Genomic DNA, 25,475 nt, shown 5'->3' on the forward strand with positions numbered 1-25,475 from the left:
GTGGCCAGAAGCCTAGGCCAGTTGTTTGATATTGCAGTTTCATAGTCAATTTAGCCCGTTACATATTCCAGGACTGACGATGATTTTATCTCGCATGATGAGGTTGGCTTAAGTGCGTGCTCTTCTTCTTATTCTTGTAACTGAGCTTCGCCCCAATCAATAGGTGCGATCACACACACATTATCATAAATATCCTCTAAAGGAAATCCAAGGAAGCTTCCAGTTTCATTAGGGTTGTTTAGGCTAGGTTGGGTTGAACTGGCCGATCCATGAGGACATCACATAGACTGAATGAGTCTCCAGAAGTTTATTTTACGACGAAACTGGAAAACCTTATCAAAAACCTGGACCTATGTTAAAAAATAACTCCGCCCTCTGACAGCTGTATCAATCCCAATAGCTGGAGTCTTAGCCTGGTAAGCGCAGGTCACGAGCACAAAACGTGCTCGATCGTTTCCTCCTCCAACCCGCACTTCCTACATCTGCTATCACTGACCAATCCCAATTTAAAGGCATGTGACGCCAGAAAGCAGTGTTCAGTCAGAATACCCGTCATGAGTCTACAGTCCTCTCTTTTAAATGAAAGAAACAACTTTGTTAATCTAAGGATGTAAGGCCTACACATATAAAAGTTTAACCTGTTATGGTATCCATATCAAATCTGTGCCAGAGTGACGCCCCACTGATGATGTTTCGGCGACATAAGAAGACACCGCGTAGCAGATCTGAGCGCCATGTTTTTTCATGCCTGCAGCTTCATATAGCCTTAAGTGCAGCTTGACTGAAACTAAGTTTGCCTACGTGCTCAGTAGAGAGTATCCACGTTGCAGATTCTGTTCAGCACACTGGATTTTGTCGTATGCCTCAGGGGCACTAATATTCTGCTCCTGAATCCGAAGGCACCATATCCACTTAACTGTGGTCATTTAGAGGCCAATATGAAATGGCGTAAGAGGTGGCTGATCTCTATTTAGAGGCATGTTGTGTTGTCTCCTTATTTTTTATATTGCATATTTTCTCAGATACTACCCGCTTGAAAATGTCATCATCATCATCAATAATTGGAGCTTAACTGTGTAAGAAATTTTGCCTGTCTCGTAATTTCCACCATTGAAGGGCAAGTCTACATCTTTCAACACAGTGGGAGTTCCTTCCTCTGCTCTCAAACTGCGGTATGGGTTGAAATAATTCCTTGGTCTGAGGTATACCTCAGTACAAGTAGGATGAGCGACTTGTAGAACGTGATGTTTGTTCGTCAAGAAAAGACTCTACTTTCCCATTGCCTACTCAGTCCAATGTTACATTTATTGGCAAAAGTGATTGAAAATGCAATATCTTGAAAAATGAGAGTTTGGCATTGAAATACCTTACATTCTCGCTTGTAAAGATTAATCAAAGCGCAAAACCCCACACCTTTGACTCTGCCCGCCTTTGCGTTATTCAAAATGGTTTCTCTGGTCGAAATGTGTGCTGTAGTTCTATGCTTTGTTTGCGTATGGAGAAATGTGTGGCCCTATTTGACACGGTGTAAAATGTTACTTCCACTAGAGCTACTACTATATATACCAGTGCCACACAAGCTAGGGCTATTGTTCTCAGGTCTCGTTAAGAGCCTTCTTCCTGTGCAGGGGTTGATAGCTGCCTTGGTGGGTTTGATGTTACGCCAAATTTTTTTTTTTTTTTTTGTTATATTTAAAGCTCTTTGCACAATGTCACACAGCGTGTTTTCGAATTTTATCTGTGCAATAATTGCAATTTCATACACTTAGCTTTGGCATCGGCTACGTGGACATAGCTTAGCGAATAAAATTTCAGCGGCTGCTCTGATAATAAAGTGTTTCTATCGGCTTCCGCTGGTGGAACCAGAAGAAAGTTGAGGCCTGTTGTATCAGAAAGTTCAAGTGCAGCAGTCCTGGAGTTCATATGAAGCTTTGTCAGCTTTGATTGAAATGTATGTATCCAATGTAAAAACATGAAAAATTATGGAATTGAAACGTAATATTTAAGAAAAATTTTATACAATACCAATACTAGAAAATTAAAAATCATATTTTAGAGGATAAAAAATATGTTAAAAACGGTTTCTCGCAAGGGTAGAAAAACTACTTGTCCGACAGTGCCCCTAGGGGTATGAAGAGAGCCTCTCTGGTAATGGTAGAAAAAAGACTTGTCCGAGATTGCCCGTGGGGGTATAAAGAGAACCTTTCAAATAGTAATTGTAAAGGTTTAAAAGATATAGAAAAATAATCTGTCGGACAGTAACCAAAGGGGTATAAAGAGTACTCATCCGAGACTACCCGTTCAAGTACAAACATGTACAATTCGTCTCTTCATGGGACATGCTCAAAGAGGGAGATCACTCCAACCTATATAAGGAGATAACAACTGGCTATAATCGCATATTCCTTTGCGATTCATCCCAGCTTCATTCTCGACTAATAAATTTTTGTGCTGGGTAAGTCTGCATATACATGGTAAAGGTTTCCTCGTCTTTGTTTTTGCATTAACCATTATAACTACCGCAAACTGGCATTGTTAATGTGGTTAACTCTTGTTGCCATTGTTTTGTCGGTGTGGTTGACTGCTGTTGCCACACAGCTTCAGTCCCAGCCAGATTTCTCATTATGTATTTCTACTCGTCTTTTTATTGTCTTACAAATATATGTACGAACATACAACCGAACAAACACTCGTATACATTTTGCTTTCTGTCTTCGCCCTGACCGCCGTTGCATTGCACTCGTTATTGTCGTTACCGTTCATATGAAACGCAGCGGAGGTCGCATCATCAATTCATTTAATTTGACAGGCGCAACCCTAAACATGTCAAAGCAGTAGAATGCATACGCACCTACTTCTAACTACTCGCTATCATTCGACTTACGATACTCGACGAATTTCTGGACTTTTTTGTTTAGTTAATTTTTTTTTTTTTTGATGATTTGTATTTTAAATTTTTGTGGAGCTCTACCTTTTGAAGTAGTTGGCGTAAAACTTTTTTAGGCCACTCAAATCTTTATTAAAATACGTAAAAAGAAAGTACAAGTATGATAGTTGAAATGTGGGTGTTGCAAAGTGCGTGGTGCAATGTAGCAAAGATCGTAAATGAAAAAAAATAAGCTGCGATCTAATTTACAACTATCATCCAGAAAAGCTTGTGACTTTTGCAGTGACTTCTCAAACTGCCTTTTAAACATGCGCAAGTTTTCTTTTAACAAATCATTTCTAACGCTTACCTGATTTCACAGAACAATGTATATGCGCTCGACTTTCATAATAGACCCAATCAAATCCAGCCTCCACTGCTAAACGCGCCAACATTCCATATTTGGTACGATCCCTATCGGATGTTGTAATATCGACAGCACGCCCCTCGTAATGTAACGAATCTGTATGATGAGCATTATCTTCATCCCAACTTTCGGTGACTCGTAACCGTACACCAGGCCACTGATTCATTACAGAAACAGCCAGAATATTTAGTTTCTCTTTACAACGCTGAAATTAAACGAAATTATAATTTTAATACTTATGTATCCTTCATTTTTCTTTTAAAGTATTTCTAAAAATTTATCAAAAGGGAGTGCAGAAATCTCTATGGCACTCTTTGTATGCACGAGGCTGCTAAGATGGGCCTATCGCCCAAACTCTATCATTGGGTACCCACGGCAATTGTCCAGCCCATACTTCGCTACGGGGTCCTAGTTCGGTGGACAGCCATACACAAAATTACGTATACTTTGACTAATTCTAATTCTCATTTCCATAACACGATTTCGCAATTACAATTGACTAATCTTATTTCTATATGACGCTTTTGTATTTACAATTGACTAGTCTCATTTACAACTGACTATTCTTAATTACAATTGACCCTTTAGAATTTTAAATTTGATGCTTTCTCATTTACAAATGACTATTCTCATTTCCTATGACGCTTTCGCATTTACAATTGACTAATCTCATTTCCATGTGACGCTTTCGCATTTACAATTGATTATTCTCATGTACAACCGACTATTCTCAATAAGAATTGACGCTTTCGAAATTTCATTTGATCTTTTTTCTCATTTTCAACTGAGTATTCTCATATCGAAGTGACGCTTTTGCATTTCCACTTGACTGTTCTCATTTCCATATGACGCTTTCTTATTTACAACTAGAAATGGTGCAGACATAAGTCTTAGTATCTAGCTGCACTTTTTCCTTTTGGTCAAGACAACAATTTTTATAAAATTATGGACACATTCAGTCTGACCGGACAGTTCAACCTTACCTAAGATCTATAAATTAAAAACTGCGCTATTAGCGAATACAAATTATTACAATCTTTGCATTTTTAAGATCTTTGCACCTGTGTTTTATCAAATTCATTTCTTTGCCAATATAAATAAATCACAGTAATGAGAGGTTCACTGTATTAGAGGTTCTCACTTTCTAATAACAAAGTGAATAAAATGCACGAGTTGTATTTTTCTTTGCGAATTTATAATGTGACATCACACTCGGTGAGTAGATTATCAGAATCTCTCTCTCTCTCTCTCTACTAACAGAGTGGATGAAATGCACGTTTTCTGGTGATATAAATCTATTTCGAGGGCTGCTGGATCCCAACTCATCAGTCAGCTTTAGATTATTGAGGTCGTTTCGAACTAATGATCATGCGAATCAATTAGGCCGGAAAACAACAATAATTGTAATGGAATATATTTTAACGAATTTAGGGAAATTCCGCTCATTCCAAACCTTCTGCTAACGTTGGAATCGCTTAACTGTTGAATAAATAACTCCAATATACAATAATTCAAAATAGTCTTTATTAGATTACTTTGAAAGTACTTCACAATAACACTTATACTTCACAACCAATAGCGTGCTTAAATCAAAACTGCTTAGTCATGCCTCAGCTTGCGCTGCCTTTATACTATCGATTTCCTCGTTCAACCATTTCTCCTAAGGTTTAGTAATTTCGTGAACTTCTTGCTTGGTTACCAGCTATATATACATGTATATTTGTAGTTTGTAGCCATATGCGTATGCATATGTGAGTACTACTTCGGCTGATGATGACATGCGTTTGTGAGTATCTCTCTGCTGCCTTGTATGTATGTGTGCACATGCTGATTGATTTGTTTGCGTACATACGAGTGGCTGCTTAGTATCGGCTTAGTGATGCTAGTATCGCTTAGTGATGATAATATTCGTCACAATATGTGACCCGGTCTATGAAAAGGTGGCTTATGACTCAAAAAAAAAGTTTCCACTATTTTCTGGTTTCGATAGTTTTTGAAACGCTCTTGCACGTGGTGAAAACTAGAAAGTCCTAACTTGCTTAGAAGTGTACTAAAAATGTAGAGAAAGAAGGGCACAAATGAAAGACGATGAAGCATTTGGTTCCTTCGATGCCTCTTTGGTGGCTGATGAAGCATCCTCAGATTTTTTTGATAGCATTTTTTTCGATGGCAATGGAGCCAAAATATCGGTCATAAACTGGTTTGTGCTTTGCCTTTTGGGCATGACTGTTCATAATGCAAAAGAAAAACTACTATGAAACTGAAGAAATGCATTATTTATCTTTAACAGCTGTTTCTTGCAATTTCTTTTTTGAGTCATAAGCCACATTTTCATAGACCGGGTCACATCTATATAAAGAGCTACTTTTATTCCTTTTTCAATTGCCCCACTTTGATTGACTGATTTTATATGAAGTTTTTTTTTTTGTTTTAATAAATCCTTTCTTTATCCAAATTTCTGTTATTTTGAGTTCAACGTTTGTTGTTGTTTCATTAGTAAATAAACAAAATATGGGTCAGTTTGAAACGTGTTGTACCTTTTTGTAAACATTTGTTGTACATAATTTTTTTCGGTATGGCAACATTGTTGTGAAGTTAATATTTCAACTAAAGTATTGAACAAGTTTTATGAGACAGAAAAAAAATCAATAGAGCTTTTTCAGTAGAGACTATTTATGAAGAGTTTTAAATTAAGGAGAGCGATCGGCATTAGAATTTATTTTACTATGTAATTCTGTAGCCCGATCAACTTAAGTCTAAAAACACTCAAGTTTAGTAGCCTCTCCAAATAGGCAACAATTTTAGAAAATTGTTTTCCGAAGGGTGTTTTCGATATAACACCATACAAAAAGCTGGGTTGAGTTGGCATCGAAAGCCTCATACAAATTTAATACCTTCATGCAATATTTTCCTATCAAAACAGTAGACTTAAGCAACGAACTTGGTATGCATTTTCAGTTCTAGTGCAAAATTTAACTTTATAAGGCATATCATTGAACTACAGCGGACACAACGACAACAACAGCAACTCAACACTTTGCATGCTTCATTAAAACCGCATAAATAAAACGACAATTTGCCACACCTAAACATAAACAGTTGGCTGTTGTTTATTTGTTTATTTTTAATTTACAAAAATTGCACAAGCAAAACACTAAACAAAAACAATTTTTATTATTATTTGGTCTGTGTGTGTGTGTAGAAATTCACATGCAATAGTTAAAGCTATGCACAATGCTTGCATATTCAAACAAATATAAACGTGTGACAGATTTCGTTTTAGCATCCATGAAATCCTTTAGAAAATCACAGAAAACAAGGTGCTTAAAATTGATTTTACGCTCTCCACATCTCTACCTCCACATGCCACCACACAGTTACCACAAAAATATGTAAAGCGTAGCTGTTGTAATGGAAGCGAATAGTTTGTAAACGCATAGCCAAAATAGCATGCAAACCTTACGCCTACCAACTCAGTGATACGCACACACACACACACACACACACTGACAATAGGCATGTCACTGTACATAGGCGTTAATAATTGATTTTGTGGTCGATTTTTGTCGGGTAATCGAAGTTGCAGCTGATTTTAAAATTCAAAGAAAACATTTTTTGAATGCACACACTTACATAAACATAGAACTGAACATACTTAATACGTACTCTCGTTCATCAATTTTTAAAATTCAATGTGAAATATAGCTTAGAGTTTAGGTTAGGTTGCATCGGCTGGTTCGTAATAGTCAGATAGACTAAATGCGTCTAGAATGTAAGAAGTTTAGTAAACGACCAAATTCAAAATTCGTATCAGAAACCAGGACTTATGTTATAAAATAACTCCGTCCTCTTGGAAAATACTAGAAGCGTTCTAGAACATATACCACTTGCTGCTTCTAAATCTGGTAGCAGTGTAATTTCAAACAGCTGGAGCTTTAGCTTTGCGAGCGCAGGTCACGTTCAAAAAACGTGATTGATCGCATCTGACGCTAGAAGGCAGTGTGCAGTCAGAATGAGCCTATTTCCCCTCATTTCCATGTTAAGAGTAACTTTGTTAATCTAAGGTTGTTATTCAAATGTATCAACATTTTTGCACTACATCGTTTCACAGAACAAGAGTTCCTCTCCTGCACATGATCTTCAAAACTTTGCAGCCCGCGCTTGGTTCCACGCCTTCTTTGCTTGGTCGATCATGCGCAGCCTCGCCTTCTATTGATCTCGCTCAATCTGATTGGAACGTTTATGGTACGAGCTTCAAGCGATGCGCCTTGCTTGTCTAGCTCATCCGCTCTTTCATTTCCATCTATACCATATGCTCAGGGACCCAATATATGTAGATACATATTTATCTGTTTGTATGTTTAATGGTGTGTTTTTTAAGAATTAATGAGCTTAACACCGATAAATGATAAGAGCGTTTATATTTCTCCCTATCCCGATTCTTTTAGATGTTGTGATATGAGAGATTATATCATTTATGCTTTATTCGCGCTACAGTGATCTGGCAGCTTGTAGGATCTGCGAAGAATATCCTACTAGTTCCATTACTTTGGAGTCATCGGCAGAGACGTGTTGCAATTTTTAGCGTTATGTTCTTCGCCACAAGGTCTACAGTTGGAATATGCAATATGGCTCCCGTTATGATAAGAATTGATAGCCTACATATATCATTATATAGGATGGCCTTTACAATCGCTGTGAATGTCCAATGAGAGAGAGAGAGAGGGCGAGAGACCCCCACGTATACCCTAGCATTTTTTATATACATAAAGTGCCGTCGAGGCCTTTTTCAATCTCTCCTTCACATTGAGCTCCACGACAACTTACTGTCTAGAATGATTCCTAGATATATGGTACAAGGTTTCAACTGCAGGGCCACACCCCCAACGTCATCTGGGTACGCCATAAATTTGGCGGGTCCCACATTGAACCGCCTGAACAGTTAGTTGATGACCAGCGTCTACAGCAGATGTGACAATATCCCACCCTGCGGCGTGACCCTGTCCACCGATTTTGTGGTCTCGTACAGCTACCTCTGCGATGAAATCTATCTGTAATTTTTCCTAACTCTAACGAGTGATGCTGTTGAAGTCACTACGTCGCAGAGATAAAATGTACTTTTTGAATTTTTTTTTGTTTAAATCTGTAATTGAATTGTAAATAAGAAATACGAACTTCTCAAAGAAAAATATTGACCGAATGCGGCTAACCCTTTGAATCCTTTTTGAGACTAAAATTAGTAAAAAAAATCAATTCCAAGTCTTATAACAGGTAATCACAAACATTCGATGCACATATGTATATTTGTATGTACACTGTACGCAAACATATGTACCCGTGTTTACTTATTAATTCGTGTGTGAGGGCTGTTATATGCAAATTAATATGAATGAAATCCGATTTCTGCCAACTTCAAAAATGGAAAATAAATACACCCACCACAAATGCAAATAAAAGTACTCAGTCTAAAAACAACACAGCATTATTTTTATTGGACATCTTTTCTAGGTCTAACGACCGACGGGTAATCGGGTAATTTAGGTCAGGCTATTATTTAGAAAACATGAAGAAATTAGTAAATCATGCCTTTAACGGTTGGCGAGTGGAATTGTTTGACCTTTCTGCAGACTGGTGTTATAAGTTCCAATATTCGATTTGGAAAATTGTGCACTTTTGGAAATTTACATAATAAAAAGGCGGGTTGAAGTTAAACCACAGCAGAGGCAACTTTGTCAGAAACAGAAAGTTTCAGGCATTTTAATAATTTTTTCTTCGACTTCTTATCTGTAACAATCGCTCCCGACAAGTAAGTGTTTTATTATCGGCTTATTATTCAATTGTTATCGTCGAGTCATCGGATTCTTTTTGGTTTCGTCTCGGCTTGATATAGCCGGGTTACAGATGCGTCATTGATTTTTTTATGGGTATCTGTTCAATAACAAGTATAGTTTCATAAAACACCAATAACAAATTGAAATTGTCCCGATAAAAAATCGATGGCTTTTCAATATCAAATATATATATATATATATTTATATATTTCTTTTGATGAAAAATTGATAATTTTTCGATAGCAAATTGATAGCTTTTCTATAACAAATCGATGTTCTTTCGATACCAAATTGATAACACGCCGCTAATAAATCGGCAGCACTCCGATAAGAAATCGGTAAATTTTCTATAACATATTAATATTTTTTATAACTTATCGATAGCAATTCGAAAACTTGTCGATAACCTTTTGATAACAAATCGATATCTTTTCGATAATTTTTTGGCAACACATCGATGACTTTTCGACAAAAAAACCATAGCTTTTCGATTGTAAACCGATACATTTTCGATTAAACAACGATTAGAACGATTTGGTATGATTACTCCGAAACTTCTCTTTGTCAATTTGCTTTTACTTCCATTTATTTCTTTCTTTTTCCTATCTTATTTCACAATTTTTCAAATTTGACAACTTTGTTGCTCTCATTTGCTTTTATCTTGGATGATAGAATATTATTTTCCGAGATGTGAACATGAACCGATTTATATATCCGTACAAATTGCATATATGGCGCAGTAGGAGCAGGGATAAAGAAAAGAAAGAGGGCGACAGAGAGGCAGAGGAAGAAATATTAAGATTGAGAGGGAAAGCAGAGGACCGCTGGTGGCAAGAGAAAGTGAGTGAAAGGAAGAAAGAGAAGAAGTCTGAAAAAAGTTCTAAGTTTATTCTTACGAACTAAATGTCGATTAAGCCTATTACGAACGAATAGCCTTTCAACATTTAAAGGGTTGATAGCAAATCCGAAGAGTAAATTGGCTTGCTAACATACTCACGGAAGAAGAGGGTTGGTAAATCTCTGGAAAAGATAGGAAGACGGAACGGGGGATATGCGGTTAAGATAAGGATAAGGAGAGAAGAGCAAGACGAAAAATTAAAGAGGAGAGAGAAGAAATGGGGAAAACTTGTAAAGTCCAAGTCGACCAAAATTTACAAATTATTTGATTTTTGTCTCTTAAAGATGAAGTAGGCGTTAAAACAGTGGACGGTGACACGCCCCTTTCTAAATTCTAAGCAAAGATCAAAACGAAGAACAATAAGTAAGGAAGGCTAAGTTCGGGTGTAACCGAACATTACATACTCACCTGCCAAATTACACCTTGCAAAACTTTTAAATTACATTCTTTTAAAGTGGGCGGTGCCACACCCATTGTTCAAAATTTTACCAATTTTCTATTCTACGTCATAAGGTCAACCCACCTACCAAGGTATGCCTGTCGTAAGAGGCGACTAAAATACCAGACTCAAGGGGCAATATATTGCTTCTCCAAACCCATTTTTCAACCTCACCTATCTGCGGCGAATCCTGTTTCACTATCAGATGAGGCTCTGGCGACCCCAAGCTCCTCATGGAACTTGGGCGTGGGGAGGGAGGGATGGCCTGAAGGTTTATTGTGGCCATATAAATCGTTCTCAAGATGGTCGGGCTAGCACCTTAATGGTGCTGTGTTACCGAAACGTACTGGATCTGTATCCGACAAAGGACCATCACATCGATAACACTCCCCATAGCCTTCGGGGCGTAACCTTATCGCTACAACAAGAACAACCTACCAAGTTTCATCGCTTTATCCGTCTATGGTAATGAATTATCGCACTTTTTCGGTTTTTTGAAATTTTCGATATCGAAAAGTGAGCGTGGTTTTAGTCCGATTTCGTTCAGTTTAGAGAGTTGCGAAAAACGAGGGATACACAAATTTAGAGAAAAGAAGTAGTCGGGTAAGAAGTAAGGAGGAAATACTCAAACGAAAGGGAGAACTAGGGAGAGGAGAAGTAAAAGAGAGAGTAAGGGGTATGATAAAGGGGAAGAAGACAAGAAAAATGAGAGAAATAGTAAGATAAAGAGTGGAGTAATACGACTGAGAGATGGAGTAAGGTGCGGAAAGAAGGGCAGAGAAAAATACAATACAATGGTTTCGATCATTTTTCTATTACTTATAATTATGAGACTTTTTCAAGTGTTCCCACTCGAAAAACTTTATCTCTCCAAACGCCACCAAAGTTGATGAAAATATTGTCATTTCATTTACTATCTGTGCAAAAGGAGTGACCGAAATGTGAGGCGTTCACATGCGATGGTGGTGGTCAAAAATTATCCTTTTTCAAATGAGTATCCTTTTTCAAATGATTTGCACAACTTGCTAAAAATAGAACCCTGAATATATAATATATAAAAATAGAGAGAGCACTTTGTACTTTTATTTGGGTTTTGGGCTTTCGAACGGTCCCAGGATGGAACCCAAAAACCTTAAATCCTAAAAAAACCAAAACAATTTACATTGCTCTAAAAAGTTGCCTGCCAATTTTCCTACGGGAATACATCAGCTCTATGTTATTTTTCTGAGAGGCGACATGACGTAGATATAATTTTCTGATTGCTTTGTTGCAAAATTGCTATTGGACAGTGTTATTATTTATATTCAATGCTAGAATTTTTTGTTTATTACCTACCGAGTACCCTTTTATCCGAATTCAATCATCACTACGAACTCATATATACCAAAATATTTCTACCTTTCTAAAACATAACTAAACAAAAATCAATATTTATATTTCGACCTTTCGCCAAACGGGCATTACAGAAAGGCGACTCGTTTGAGTTGCGAGGTACGACTGACGAGATTGTTCGCTTAAATAAACACCTTTCTGGGTATTTGTTAAAAACTGACAGCAAAACAAATAGGAAAATTGATTTTTAATACAACTCCTTAGTGCACAAATGTAGGGTTTTTTGTTGCCTTTCATCTGCTATTTGTTTTGGTCCATTATTGATATAAAGAGCTACGTATGTATGTATGTACTTAGGTTCACATGCAAATATAATTATGTATGTAAAATGTTTTATTGTTTACGTAACACAATAGGTTGAAAATTAGATTTGTAAATTCTATTATTATATCCATAGTTGTATATTTCCATTACCAATGAATACCCAATGTCGGCTGGTACTAACAAAGACAATATCCGAATTTCGTAGGCATTGTGTTTAAGTGAGAATATTTATATGAAGTTGCTTAAGATCATGCCGATATTGTAATTGACAAATAGCTTTTTGATGAAACAAAATAGTTTTATATTGAAATCCTTGCTACATGACACCTTATAATGCTTACAAATAAGATCTCTTTAAAGTCACATATTTTTTGTGTTTTCTGTATGGGCTAACACTGGAATCAGTGAGTCCCACAACTGTTTGAGCTGACTTAGTTGGCTGAAAAAAATTTGATGTAATTGACTAACTAAAGTTCTTCAGTTGAGGTTCCAAAAATTATTCTTTTCGTCATTACTAGGCAATGGCTTACATAATCTATTACAAATCGCAATTATTTTAGCAATTCCAGGCTCAAATAACAAATTTTATCGAACCGAACATACCGAATACCAATGATTTCGCTACTCGACTCTCACACCTGCTCTCTGAGAGTGAACCCGACAACATTCACGAGCAATGGGAGTATATCTCTAAACCACATCGCCGCCGAGAAAAAAATTGGTTACCGGCGACCGCGGAATAACAAATGGTACGATGAAAAATGCCGCGTTGTAACCGAAAGAGAAGATGTTGCTTACATCGGTAAATTAAAAGCGAGAGCGCAACAAGAAGAGTGTGTGAACGCTACCGCGTGTTGAAATGGGCTTTTACATCAAGAAAAAAGCAGAGGCTGAAAGACGTGAACGCTTAAGGAGCTTGAGCTGCTAGCCACCAGGAATAACTCCCGAAAATTTTACCAAAAAAGTCGACGAATGACAAAAAGGTTTTAAGTCCTGGGCAAAGTCCTGCAAGAACGAAAACGGCGACCTTGTAACCGATGCGCAGAGAGTACTTAGATTATGGAAGGAGCTCTTCTCTGCTCTCCTAAATTGATATTGTGATGTACCGCTCAAGGATGATGAACCCGATAACGCAATCTATGATGATGGAATAAATATCCCCCTACCCGATTATGACGAAGTCAGAATAGCAATAGCAAGATAAAAAACAACAAGGTTATAGACGCTGGCGGATTGCATGCGAAACTTTTCAAATGCGGCTGCGAATTGTTGGTAAGGCGAATACATCAGCTCCTTTGTAAAATATGGACGGACGAGTGCATGTTTGACGATTAGAATCTAAGTGTTCTTCATCCAGTGCACAAGAAGGTGAATCGTTCAAACTGCGCCAACTATCGCGGAATCAGTCTCGTTAATATCTCATATAAGAATCTGTAAAGCGTATTGTGCGAGAGATTGAAGCCCGTCGTGAAACAGCTGATTAGACCTTATCAGTTCGGCTTCAGACCTACCGTCGAACAGATTTTCACTATGCGCCAATTTTTGGAAAAAAAAATGTAGAAAAAGAATTTACACATATATAATAAAAATAAAAACAACATCATATATCCTCTTCTTCCTCCAAATAAATGCTTCTTTGGACTAGGTAGGCAATTGAAAAGTAACGTCCTCTCTCGTCAAACGAAAATCATTCTCTGCAAGTCACTTACCGTCCTGCTATATGGTGCAGAAGCGTAGACCACGACAACATTAAATGAGGTGGCGAAAGATTTACGGACCTCTACGCGTTGGCGATGGCGAGTACAGTGGAAGATTTGATGATGAGCTGTACGAGCTTTACGCAGACATCAACAGAGTCCGGCGAATTGAAACACAGCGGCTACGCTGGCTAGCCTACTGAAAGACGATACTACGGCTAGGAAAGTATTTTTTATCGGAACCCGCTTATGAAAGGAACCGCTTAAACCGTCACTTAATTAACTAAGTTTTATCGTAAAAAATGCGTGTACGCCTCGCCTTTTTAAGTTCTTGAACTCACGTTAAAGAGGTGATCCCTGAAGACGACCCACCTTTTATTTTTTCTTAGTTGTAAGGCATGCAGCCCCAAAATTGCCGCATTTTAATTTAATATGATCCTTCTACGAGTTTATATTCATTTTTAATTCGTTTATATTGGCGCATTGAAAGAGACAACCATCCTCTTTGCATTCTCACATTACATATTGACTTTGTAGTGGCTTTTATTTTGGCTTTCAACCGTTAAGCGTTCATTTGCATGTAAAATCGCTCTTTGTTTACATAACTAAAAGGCTTAAACATGCCAAGTGCCCATTGACTCCACTGAGCAGCGACGCATTGGCAGATGAAATGCAAACAGAAGGAATTTACAAAAAAAAAAGTACAACGATCGCGTATAAAAAATCGATAGTAACAAAAAATAATAAGAATTTTAATAATTTGGTTGTAGCCTTAAACACTTAAGTTCTCGTACGACATTCAAGTATTGCTTCTTAAAAAGCACCCAAGAAGACACTTTAGTGAGTGTTGTATTCGTTGGGTGGATGCACTGTAGATGAACATGTGATATGTCGCTGATGTGATATGACATTGATGTGATTTGTGTTATTGACTCAATATAGCCAGTCAACTGCTAATGAGTTTAACAGCTAAATATCACAGTGTAAAGTGAAAATGCTATCGACAAATGCAACACGTCGCTGACAAAAGCCTGCACAAAAGGTTTAAACGCTTATAAACACGCGCATGCTTAAAACTCAGTGGTTCCTGAGTACAAATGTCGGTATGACAAGCTTGTGATTATATATCGCTTTGGTATAACATTTTTTTCTTACCTTTCCAGCATTGATGGTGGCAAGTGTATTGCTGCAATTGCTTACTTTTGTCTTAACGTTTACTTGTTGATGGATTTGATTGTTTATTTAACAATCTAGACACACATATTCAATCGCTCTTAAGTTGCTTACTGACCGCTCCTCGATTTAGACGTTGTGAAGACGTCAGCCAGGGTGTTCAGTACTCTTTAACTATTTGCTCTACGGTCTACTGGCTTAATGGCTGTTTTTCCATACCTTTGCGTTAGTTAAGAACACACGGCAGCGAAATGCAAATGTTTATCCGATATATACTCGTATGTATATTGTGTGCGCCTGCGCATTTGCAATCAGTTTTTAATTTCTGTTTGTGCTTTAAACAATGTGTTGTTCAAGTGCAGCAAAAATCTGATTGTATGGCGGCACAACTTCTCTTCGGTTGGCCTTTGAGGAATTCTTTTGACTATATATATGTATATTAATAGGTATGTATGTATTTATAGTTACTCTTTGTATAAAAAATAGCTGCAACTGCAATAACAAATCATCCTCAAAATATTTCTGACGATGCTGTAGATTTTTTCGATGATGACGATCATTACGACTTCTCTAATCAAATATTTGCCAATTACTTTTTCCCTACATATTTTCACACATATATGTATGTGTAAGTATGTACGTATATTCGGTTGGCACTTTGTAGGCATTCCTTTATGTGCCTCTATTTTTCTGTTGTGTTGTTCGCACTATTACATTTTCTTAAAGGCATGTTGTATGAGATTTTAATGCAACCGCTCCGATTTCAGTTTCTGTATCGATGTCGTTCCCAGCTGTGGTTCCTGAATCGGTTGCGATGAGAAAGAGGCAATCCTTGCTGCACTAAGATCTTAAAATATCTCTGAGCTTAAAGCGGAAACATGACAGGGCATAGAGAGTAATAAGAAAATTCATGGATCCTTCGCTCCAATTTGTACAGAACCATTTGGGAAACAGGGAATCCACATACTGACCCTGACTCAGAGGTCTGGTTCACGAAATGATCAAAATTTTATGACAGAGCCACGGGAGCTGACATATATTGGCCGAGTTTTAAGAAATAGACGCCAATGGGATGCTACCGTACCATTTCCAAGCAGAAACCCATGACAGAACGAAGAGGCTTATCCTCGAGGAGTATCCTCATTATGTTATATAGCCATGCGGCCAGAGGCATTAATCTAAGCAGAGAAGACCCACAAACTTTCACTGGGTGCTATACGGGACACTGTAGTCTACGATATCACCTAAGTAAGTTAAATCTATTCGATAGACGGATTTGTCGCGCTGTAGGCGGCACACAGTCCCGGTTATGATTTGAGATCCAGCTTCAGTTCTGATGCAAAGTTTGTATTGACTTCAAATTAAATTTAAGTCAATATAAAAATCAATGTAAACATTTCGGTACTAATTTCAGCTCGAAGTCTGGTTTCGGTATTGATTTTAGTTTCGCCTGGTTACTGGTGTTCTTCAATCCAAACCTAATGCGGCAATCTGATTACTTGCTTATAGTTATGGGCGTCTAAAACTGCCTGCAGAATAATGTCCCCCATAACGCTCATTTCGGTACGTTTGAGCATTTTGCGCCCGTATAGCCCTCCTGAACGCATTTCTTACAAGGTTTTGATGTATCTATAGTCGTTTTGCTCTTCTGAGCTTTATATGTATCTATAACACCAACATCTATAGGATACCCATCCTGCTCGTACTTTTTGTGCGTATACTTTTTATGGCAGTTGTATCAGTGCGTTCAATGTTGCATTGCTGACGAAGTGCGTCACATATCTCCTCGGACGTAGTTATCTAATCAAAGTCTCCGAGCTGTAGACTGAGCGTTGGACAGTTTGTTGTGAACTTCGTAGATTCCTTAAGGACTTCTTCAATTTCTGCTTGTATGCCCTTGTTTTCCCTCCTAACATCTTTTCAGTTAAAGTAAAAAATCTCCTTTTGCTGTTATTCTAATAGCTTCGACGTCACCGCCAAGGGCTTTTAACTCATCGCAACTTCTTCCTTTTTGCAGTATGTGAGCATAAGTAGCATCTTCAGCCTTGGGGATGATGAATGCAAAAGACCTGGCTTTAATAAATTTTTTCTTTTTCACGTTTTTGGATTTGATGACCTGGTACCCTCCCGTCTTTTGTACTGTCCCGGTTTATCCTTCTTTTGATCTTTTTCTGCGTGAGTGGCCGCTGTTTTTGACTCCCTCATGCCATGCCGTCCCTTGGTGGGGTAGTTGGCTTAACTACTTGGTTTTCGTTCATCGAGTTCTTACAATAACTCTTTTTTCCGAGTGTGATGGGTTTCCGACCTTAGTTATTTCATTGGCAATAATTTTATTCTTTCTTTCCTTCACCTCCAGAACCAATTCGATATATGATATCTTATTATTGTTATTGAAGCCAAGTGCTTCATTTCTGTGTTAACGTCTTTGTGCCTTTTAAAGAGTTCAATCAAATCATCGATCGATCTCCCTAATGTTGACAACTGCTTCTCACTAGCCATTAATCCTTATCTCCTGAGGCCTGCGGATTTTGATGGTTTGCCGCTGCCTTCTTAATAAGATCATTTAATGTAGTAGTGCCTATTTGAGTCTTGTTGTCGCTGTTCTCCTGCCTTGCTCTTGGAGTAGCTGTAGATGCTCCTTGCACGCCCTTGACTTCCGTTCCCTTCAATTTTGTCAGCATTAGCGAAGAAATATTTTGACGTACGCCCGATGGGACAGGTAATACTGGATACCTTTACCTCTATCACTACCCCTGTCTCGACCTCTACCTCAACCTCCCCCTAAATCTACTTCTACCTCCACCTCTACCTCTTCCTCACCCTCTACCTTCGTCCTTGCCTTTTCTTCTATCTCTATCGATACCTCTATCTTTACCTCTACCACCTATACGTCTACGTCCTTTTCAACCTCTACCTCTGCCTCTTCCTCTCCCTCTACTTTTGTCTCTGCTCCTTTACCTCTCTCTACCTCTATCAATACCTCTACCTCAACCTCCCCCTAAATCTACTTCTACTTCCACCCCTTGCTCTACCTCTTCCTCACCCTCTACCTTTGTCTCTACCTTTACCTCTACCGCTATCCCTACCTCTATCGCTACCTCTACCTATACGTCTACGTCTTTTTCAACCTCTACCTCTTAATCCAATATAGTGCCCACGTTTTCTTCAAATCATTTCTTATATCACACCAATATTTACATACACACAACAAATTTTTGAAAACGAGCATTTTTAAAGCTTAAGTATATCCACTCCCTTGCGTGCGGCGTTAGCTGTTTGTATAATCATTTGTTTATTTACATTCGACAATAATTTTTCAACACTTGAAATCAATTTATTTTGACAGCTTGTGGAATCTACTTAGCGTTACTGTAGCGATGTAATCGTTTTCTTCTGCAGTCTTTAATTTGTTGGGTGAGCTTGCTGTGGCTCACGCGTTCCAAGAAGTTAACGAAAACACACAAATGCAATTTCGTACACACGATGCACTCCTAAGCTCCAACCAGTCTACGGAGGCGTCACTTGCTGCGACACGCCAAAATAATGGTAATCGTAACCAGCTACAGCCACACAGTCATACACCAAGCAGGAGCTTGATCACATTTTAATTACAAACATAATTCGACTTGACAGCGTGCAGACGTGTGTAAGCTTAGATTTTTTTGTCGTTTAATTGATTTAAATCGTGTCGATTTGCGCTGCAACTAATGACACTTTGAACGAACTGACGTACATACTTGCTTACAGTGGTACACGATGTTAATGGTACCACTTTTTTACATTTTCCGTTGTCTGTAGTGATACCCAATTTCCATATACGGAAACACAGCTTTCGTAGCTACATATCTAGATTAATTAATCTCAAACTCCGAAATAGCCGGTCAATTTCCGTTCATTTATACTGTTTTTGGACCAGAACTTTGCATGCCAGTTACTCTGAAACCCAATTGATTTTGAAACAGCTCGAGCAGATTGAAGTGAAGGTCCGGCATTTCTATACCACCATCCATTGCATTACGTTTAAGCTCTGGGCCCCAATTGAAATTTGGTTGAGTTAAGGGCCAAAATATTTGGATCAATCTTCTCTTGCCGCCGTGGTGTGGCGTTGGCATCCTCCTCCTACCGCACCGAAGATCGTAGGTTCAACTCCCGGTCAAAGTAACATCGAAAAATTAGAAAAACGTTTTTTCAATTAGAAAAAATATTAGAAGTACGTGGGTCGGTTCAAGGTTAGCCCATCCTTTTTTCACTAGTTTACCATTGGAAAAAAAATTATCGTAAAAAAAATGTTTCAAGTTGAAGAAAATCTCTCGAAATCAAAAATTCTTAAATGATTGTTTTCTCACTGTGGCTCACACGCACAAGGTAATTACATTACACCAACAATTATAGCTGTGAATTTGAGCAAAAGGGGTAAAACATTCATTCGTGTTTGTTTACGGACGCAATTGTACTAGGGATGTGACGAATGTGGAGTTTGGAATTTCTTTGTATCAGGGGCGGAAACCGTTATTCCATTTATAATTAAATTCCTTGCAAAACTATTAATTTTGGGCTTTTAATATATTTGGATCAAGATAAAATATATTTTCGGATTTTTATTACCTGAGTCAGATAGAACTAATTAATCTCGGGCTTTCCGGACTTTTATTTTTTAAGGCCAAAATTTAACTCCGGCTTGATAACAAAGAAACGGCTTAACCGAAATAAATTTTTTTTTAATTCGTGTAAGCCGTTCCTTTGTTATCAATCTGGACTTTTAATTTGGCCTTAAAAAATAAAAGTCCGGATTTAACTTTTATTTCCGGACTTTTATTTTTAAAATTCCGACTTTAACTAGTTCTATCGGACTCAAAAAATAAAAATACAGATTTTACTTTTATATGTGGACTTTCATGGAAAAGTTCGAAAAATAAGAAGGATGCATGATTCGGCATGATATTGCTATAGGGATACCTGAGAACTCAAACATTTTAACCTAGGACAATTTTTTGACCCGGACTTTTTCGACTCCGAAAAAAAAATTATTTTCCGTTCCTGCTTTTCATAATCAAGTTGGAATACATATATTTAAAGCTTTTATTTGCGTCCATTATTATGAAAGCGGTCTAAGTCATTTCATAACGTTCAAGCTAATTGGTACATAATTCGTTTGTATATCTCCACGCCTCCAGTTTGTTAGAGTTTAAAAGATACAATACTTATTATTGGTTTAAATTGATAGAATCATCTACATATGCATTCCTTTAGAAATAAAAATGCATTTAAGACCATTAGTTCGAAATGACTTGGACCAATTGGCTGAATTCGTTTTGCCATCACCTTGTATAGATTAGCCTTGGTCTTGAAAAAACGAACTCAACCCGACCCGCCGTGCAGAATAATGTTAATTCCAAAGAAAATTTGTATTGATTTCGATTAACTGGCATCTTGGGTTGTATCAAGGCGAATTCATTACAGGTGGTGTTATCCCATCAGCTGATTGCTTCTTCTTGATAATTTTCCATACAAAGTCTTGTACAGCAAAATGTCAGTTAATCGAAATCTATGAAAATTTTCTTTTGACTTGACATTCATCTGCACGGCGAATTGATTGAATTCGCTTTGACACCACCTGGTATAGATTCGCCTTGGGTTGTATGCAAAATAATCAAGGCAAATCCATACCAGGTGGTGGCAAAGCGATTTCAACCAATTCGCCGTGCTGACGAATGTCAAATCAAAAGAAAATTTGTATTGATTTCGATTAACTGACGTGTTAAAGTACAAGGCATTGTATGGAAAATAATCAAGAAGAAGCAATCAGCTGTTGTGATAACAACACCTGGTACTGACTTCTTCTTGATATTAGAAAAAAAAAAATACAAATTGACACACAGCGATGGTTACCAGAATATTTTTCTGAATTTAACTTCATCAGCTAACTTTTCGGGTAATGAGCTTTGAACTCGAGTATACCTGCATTCCCACTGGTGTTTAAGCAAATGGCTCTATCCACTGAGTCATTTGAATGCTCCGCTGGTCGCTTTGTAATTTCTCACTAAATTTTGCCATAAAAAACCGCAAGAAAAAAAAAATAAAGAAAAATCCTAAAACTTTTACTGAATTTGTCGGTCCAAGGCGCATTCAGTACCAGGTGTTGTTATCTCAACAGCTGATTGCTTCTTCTTGATTATTTTCCATACAACGCTGTGTACAACAATATGTCAGTTAATCGAGATCAATGAACATTTTTTTTGACTTCACATTTTTCTGTAGGGCAAACTGATTGAATTCGCTTTGCCACCAGCTTGTATGAATTCGTCTTGTATCGTACGAATATGTATGTCAAAATTTGATGGGATACAAAACTGTATATATCGTTTTTTGGATTAAAAATTATAAAAAAAAGCAATCAGCTGTTGTGATAACAACACCTGGTACTCACTTCTTCTTGATATTAGAAAAAAAAAATACAAACTTTTCGGGTAATGAGCTTTGAACTCGAGTATATATGCATTCCCACCGGTGTTTAAGCAAATAGCTCTATACACTGAGTCGTTTGAATGCCCCGCTGCCCGCTTTGTAATTTCTCACTAAATTTTGCCATAAAAAACCGCAAGAAAAAAAGGAAGAAAAATCCTAAAACTTTTACTGAATTTGTCGGTCCAAGGCGAATTCAGTACCAGGTGTTGTTATCTCAACAGCTGATTGCTTCTTCTTGATTATTTTCCATACAACGCTGTGTACAACAATATGTCAGTTAATCGAGATCAATAAACATTTTTTTTGACTTCACATTTTTCTGTAGGGCAAACTGATTGAATTCGCTTTGCCACCAGCTTGTATGAATTCGTCTTGTATCGTACGAATATGTATGTCAAAATTTGATGGGATACAAAACTGTATATATCGTTTTTTGGATTAAAAATTATAAAAAAAAGCAATCAGCTGTTGTGATAACAACACCTGGTACTCACTTCTTCTTGATATTAGAAAAAAAAAATACAAACTTTTCGGGTAATGAGCTTTGAACTCGAGTATATATGCATTCCCACCGGTGTTTAAGCAAATAGCTCTATACACTGAGTCGTTTGAATGCCCCGCTGCCCGCTTTGTAATTTCTCACTAAATTTTGCCATAAAAAACCGCAAGAAAAAAAGGAAGAAAAATCCTAAAACTTTTACTGAATTTGTCGGTCCAAGGCGCATTCAGTACCAGGTGTTGTTATCTCAACAGCTGATTGCTTCTTCTTGATTATTTTCCATACAACGCTGTGTACAACAATATGTCAGTTAATCGAGATCAATAAACATTTTTTTTGACTTCACATTTTTCTGTAGGGCAAACTGTTGAATTCGCTTTGCCACCAGCTTGTATGAATTCGTCTTGTATCGTACGAATATGTATGTCAAAATTTGATGGGATACAAAACTGTATATATCTTTTTTTTGATTAAAAATTGTAAAAAAGTATAGTGGTTTTTCGAAAATTGTTAACACTTCTAAAACATATGATTAGTGAGTCGGATATCATCCTATTTTGGCCGCCAGTTCGAAAACCCCTTGTACAAGAATATATTTAAAAAAAAAAAAACGCTAACTCGTGAATTGTTCAAAAGTGCCATATTTTGGAATTCATTTGAAGAATGCCATACTTACGAAATTCATAGTCGCGCAATTTCCCGTCAAAATATATTGAATCGTTGCAATATTTAAACAAGTTCTTACATAGGGCATTTTTAAAGAAAATTTCGAAGTAGAGCGTTCTTCAAAAAAATCTGAAAAAGAGCGTTTTCCAAAAGTTTTCTAACATTAAGTTTCTACAAAAATCAAACTCCGTGTTTGTTAATTTTGATCGACAGCTGAAACACGTCCAAACAGGTGGGAGAGGCGTAGAAAGACGCGGGTTTACCTCGGTAGCAGTAATCCTAAAGCAAAAATTAAAAGTTGTATTTATTTCAGGAGTTATTTTGCACAAAACAGTTGAAAGACAGAGAGTTTGAGTTTAGTGGAAACGTAGTATAAGATAGGGCTTTTCTTAGTGGCAGCGGAGATAGGGTGATATTCCACTCAGCGGCCGAATTGTAGGTTCTTTTCCCACATAGTCATTCGAAAACGCTCCACTTTTATTTTTGCCAATGACAATGCGTATGTGAATGTTAAAAATTTCGCGCATACGAATACTACTATTGGCAGCATCCCTAAAATTGTCATTATACAAGTCATAAATTATTCTTGTACTTGAAAGATTTTTTTAAAATAAGGCTCATTAAGTTGAATAAAAATTAGCATTGAATATACATGTGCACATTAGAGCGGGTCAAATTTTTTTCCACCAGGAGTATAGCAAAACGTAAACGTAAACGATGATTCAGAGAAAAATTGTTGAATACACCATAGCTGTAAGTCCGATTACGAGGTCCCGATTTTTGCAAAATAGATATTTTGCATTTGAATGTAGGGTTTGGCCAAAAAATCTTCATAACTTCTGATAGAATTATAGGAAAAATATCATATTGGGCTCATTTTAAAGGTATTTTACGCACATTTCAGAATCTTTATTAATATCTGTAGTGTTTTTAAATTTTAGTAGAGATATCAGGCTTAAATTATGAGAAATTAGTCTAAAATGAACTTTTAACTACTATATTTTAATTTTAAACAAATTTCTTATGAAAGAGTTTTTTCTTCTTTACAGCTGAAATAAGTTCAGAACATTTCCAACAACTTCCATTCAGACAGTTTTTCTTTTTTCGAATTCGTTTTAGTAGAAAATTAAATTTCAAAAAAAAAAAAACTATATTTTTAAGTAATAAACAAAAAAACACAATTTTTATAATTTTAATGTAATTTATTTAAAAAATTTGTTTCTAACTTAGAATTCACCATTTTAACGTATTTTTCAAAATAAAAGTAATGGTATGTTATTATTTTTTAAAATCTTTTTTGCTCTCCATTCGTGGTTGTTTCTCACGACTTTGTGCTGTAACAGTCATAACACCTTCACGTTTTTTTTTCTATAACACGTTTGGAAACAGATTTTAATAACTCTACATATCTTTCTTTCCTTGCATATGTATTGGAATATTAGGATCATCTAGTGTTAGCTCATCATAATCTAAGAGTTGTACCAAGTGATCGTATGGAATATTTCTTGGGAATGCCGGTTCAGATAGTAAATTATCGTCATTCAGTATAATCTGAAGCATTAAAATTGATATTATATTTTTTGTAAACTCTGAGTTTAGTTGGATCAAGTATTTTTTCTCTCATACAATTTGACCCGCTCTAATGTACATACATACGTACAACCATATTTATTGTGCAGGTCATCATCATTAGCAAATGCGCAAATTCAACGTAAACTTAATGTAATGTAATGTAAATGTTATTAAGGTGATGTGAATTTGATGGGTCCGCAAATATTTACGATATTACGATTAAACAGATAAACATGTAGGTACATATTTGTTTAATGCTTGTGCCAAATTGTACAAGTAATAATAGCCGTTCCATACATTCATTCATACATACAAACATATACATTAAGCGCCATAACTAACAAAGGTCTAAAAAAATAAATGCCTTTGGAGACACTCCCATTTACCCATTTACTATTTCTATTTTAATTGTAGTTTTGAAGAGTGTGAGATCAGTGATATAAAGAGGAGGAAGAAGAACATGAATTAAAGGCAAACGTCGAGAAAGAGAGAGTGAGCGGACAAGAAGGGGGATGTATGTATTTAGGTAAAATGGCTACGACCCAGTTTAGCCAGAAAGATTTTACGACGACGTGTTGACGATGAGAATATAATAGCGGGAGTGAAAGGCAGATGTTCAGGTAGAGGAAGGTTGGGGAGATTAGACGATTAATAGGCATACATATGTATATATAGAATGGTTGCAGTAAGCAAGTATCCAACGGCACTGCGGTGCAGTTGCGTCAATCGAGACGAGATCCATTATTGCTTCCTAAACATCTGCCCTATCGGTGCCAGATGATATAGAGACAGGTTTTTACGTAGATAAAAGCGCCATCCACCACAATCAGAAACTTTTCCACTATTACCATCACTTCATGCAGTGCAGTCTCTGTGTATTCTCTCTCAGATAGGCAGCGAAAAAGGGGTGGTTATAAAGAAACTCTCATACATGTATGTTTAGTAATCTCTCGAATTTTTTGGAACGAATGATATAAGACTTAATGGGGAAACTTATTCTCGGACAAAAAGCTAACTACTCAATTTAATACAAAATAACGAAAAATAACACTGAAGATGGCACCATGCCGAAATTGGTTTAGCTCCAAACAAAATTTTTGTAAATTAAAAAGAAATTGAAGGGGATGAATTTCAGATGTGATGGCTAAGAAAGCTAGCAAAACGGACGTAAGAGACGCGGTCAGATCTGTACAACCACCACTGGGTTACTTCCTAAGGAAAATTGTACACCACATCGCGATAATTCCGCGGTCTCAAGATACTTATGCGTTTCTCAAGCCAAACAA

General features: G+C 36.9%; 1 protein-coding gene across 1 annotated transcript in view; it reads right to left on the reverse strand.

The window, feature by feature from the left end:
• Positions 1-25,475, reverse strand: part of hh (hedgehog signaling protein) — a 103,828-nt gene that overhangs the window by 16,646 nt on the left and 61,707 nt on the right. Inside the window, exon 2 of the mRNA XM_067761424.1 lies at positions 3,237-3,498. Within this exon, the coding sequence (XP_067617525.1) occupies positions 3,237-3,498 (262 nt within the window). The remainder of the gene's footprint in view (positions 1-3,236; positions 3,499-25,475) is intronic.

The sequence above is a fragment of the Eurosta solidaginis genome, chromosome 1, assembly GCF_040869045.1.
Source record: "Eurosta solidaginis isolate ZX-2024a chromosome 1, ASM4086904v1, whole genome shotgun sequence".
NCBI lineage: Eukaryota > Metazoa > Arthropoda > Insecta > Diptera > Tephritidae > Eurosta > Eurosta solidaginis.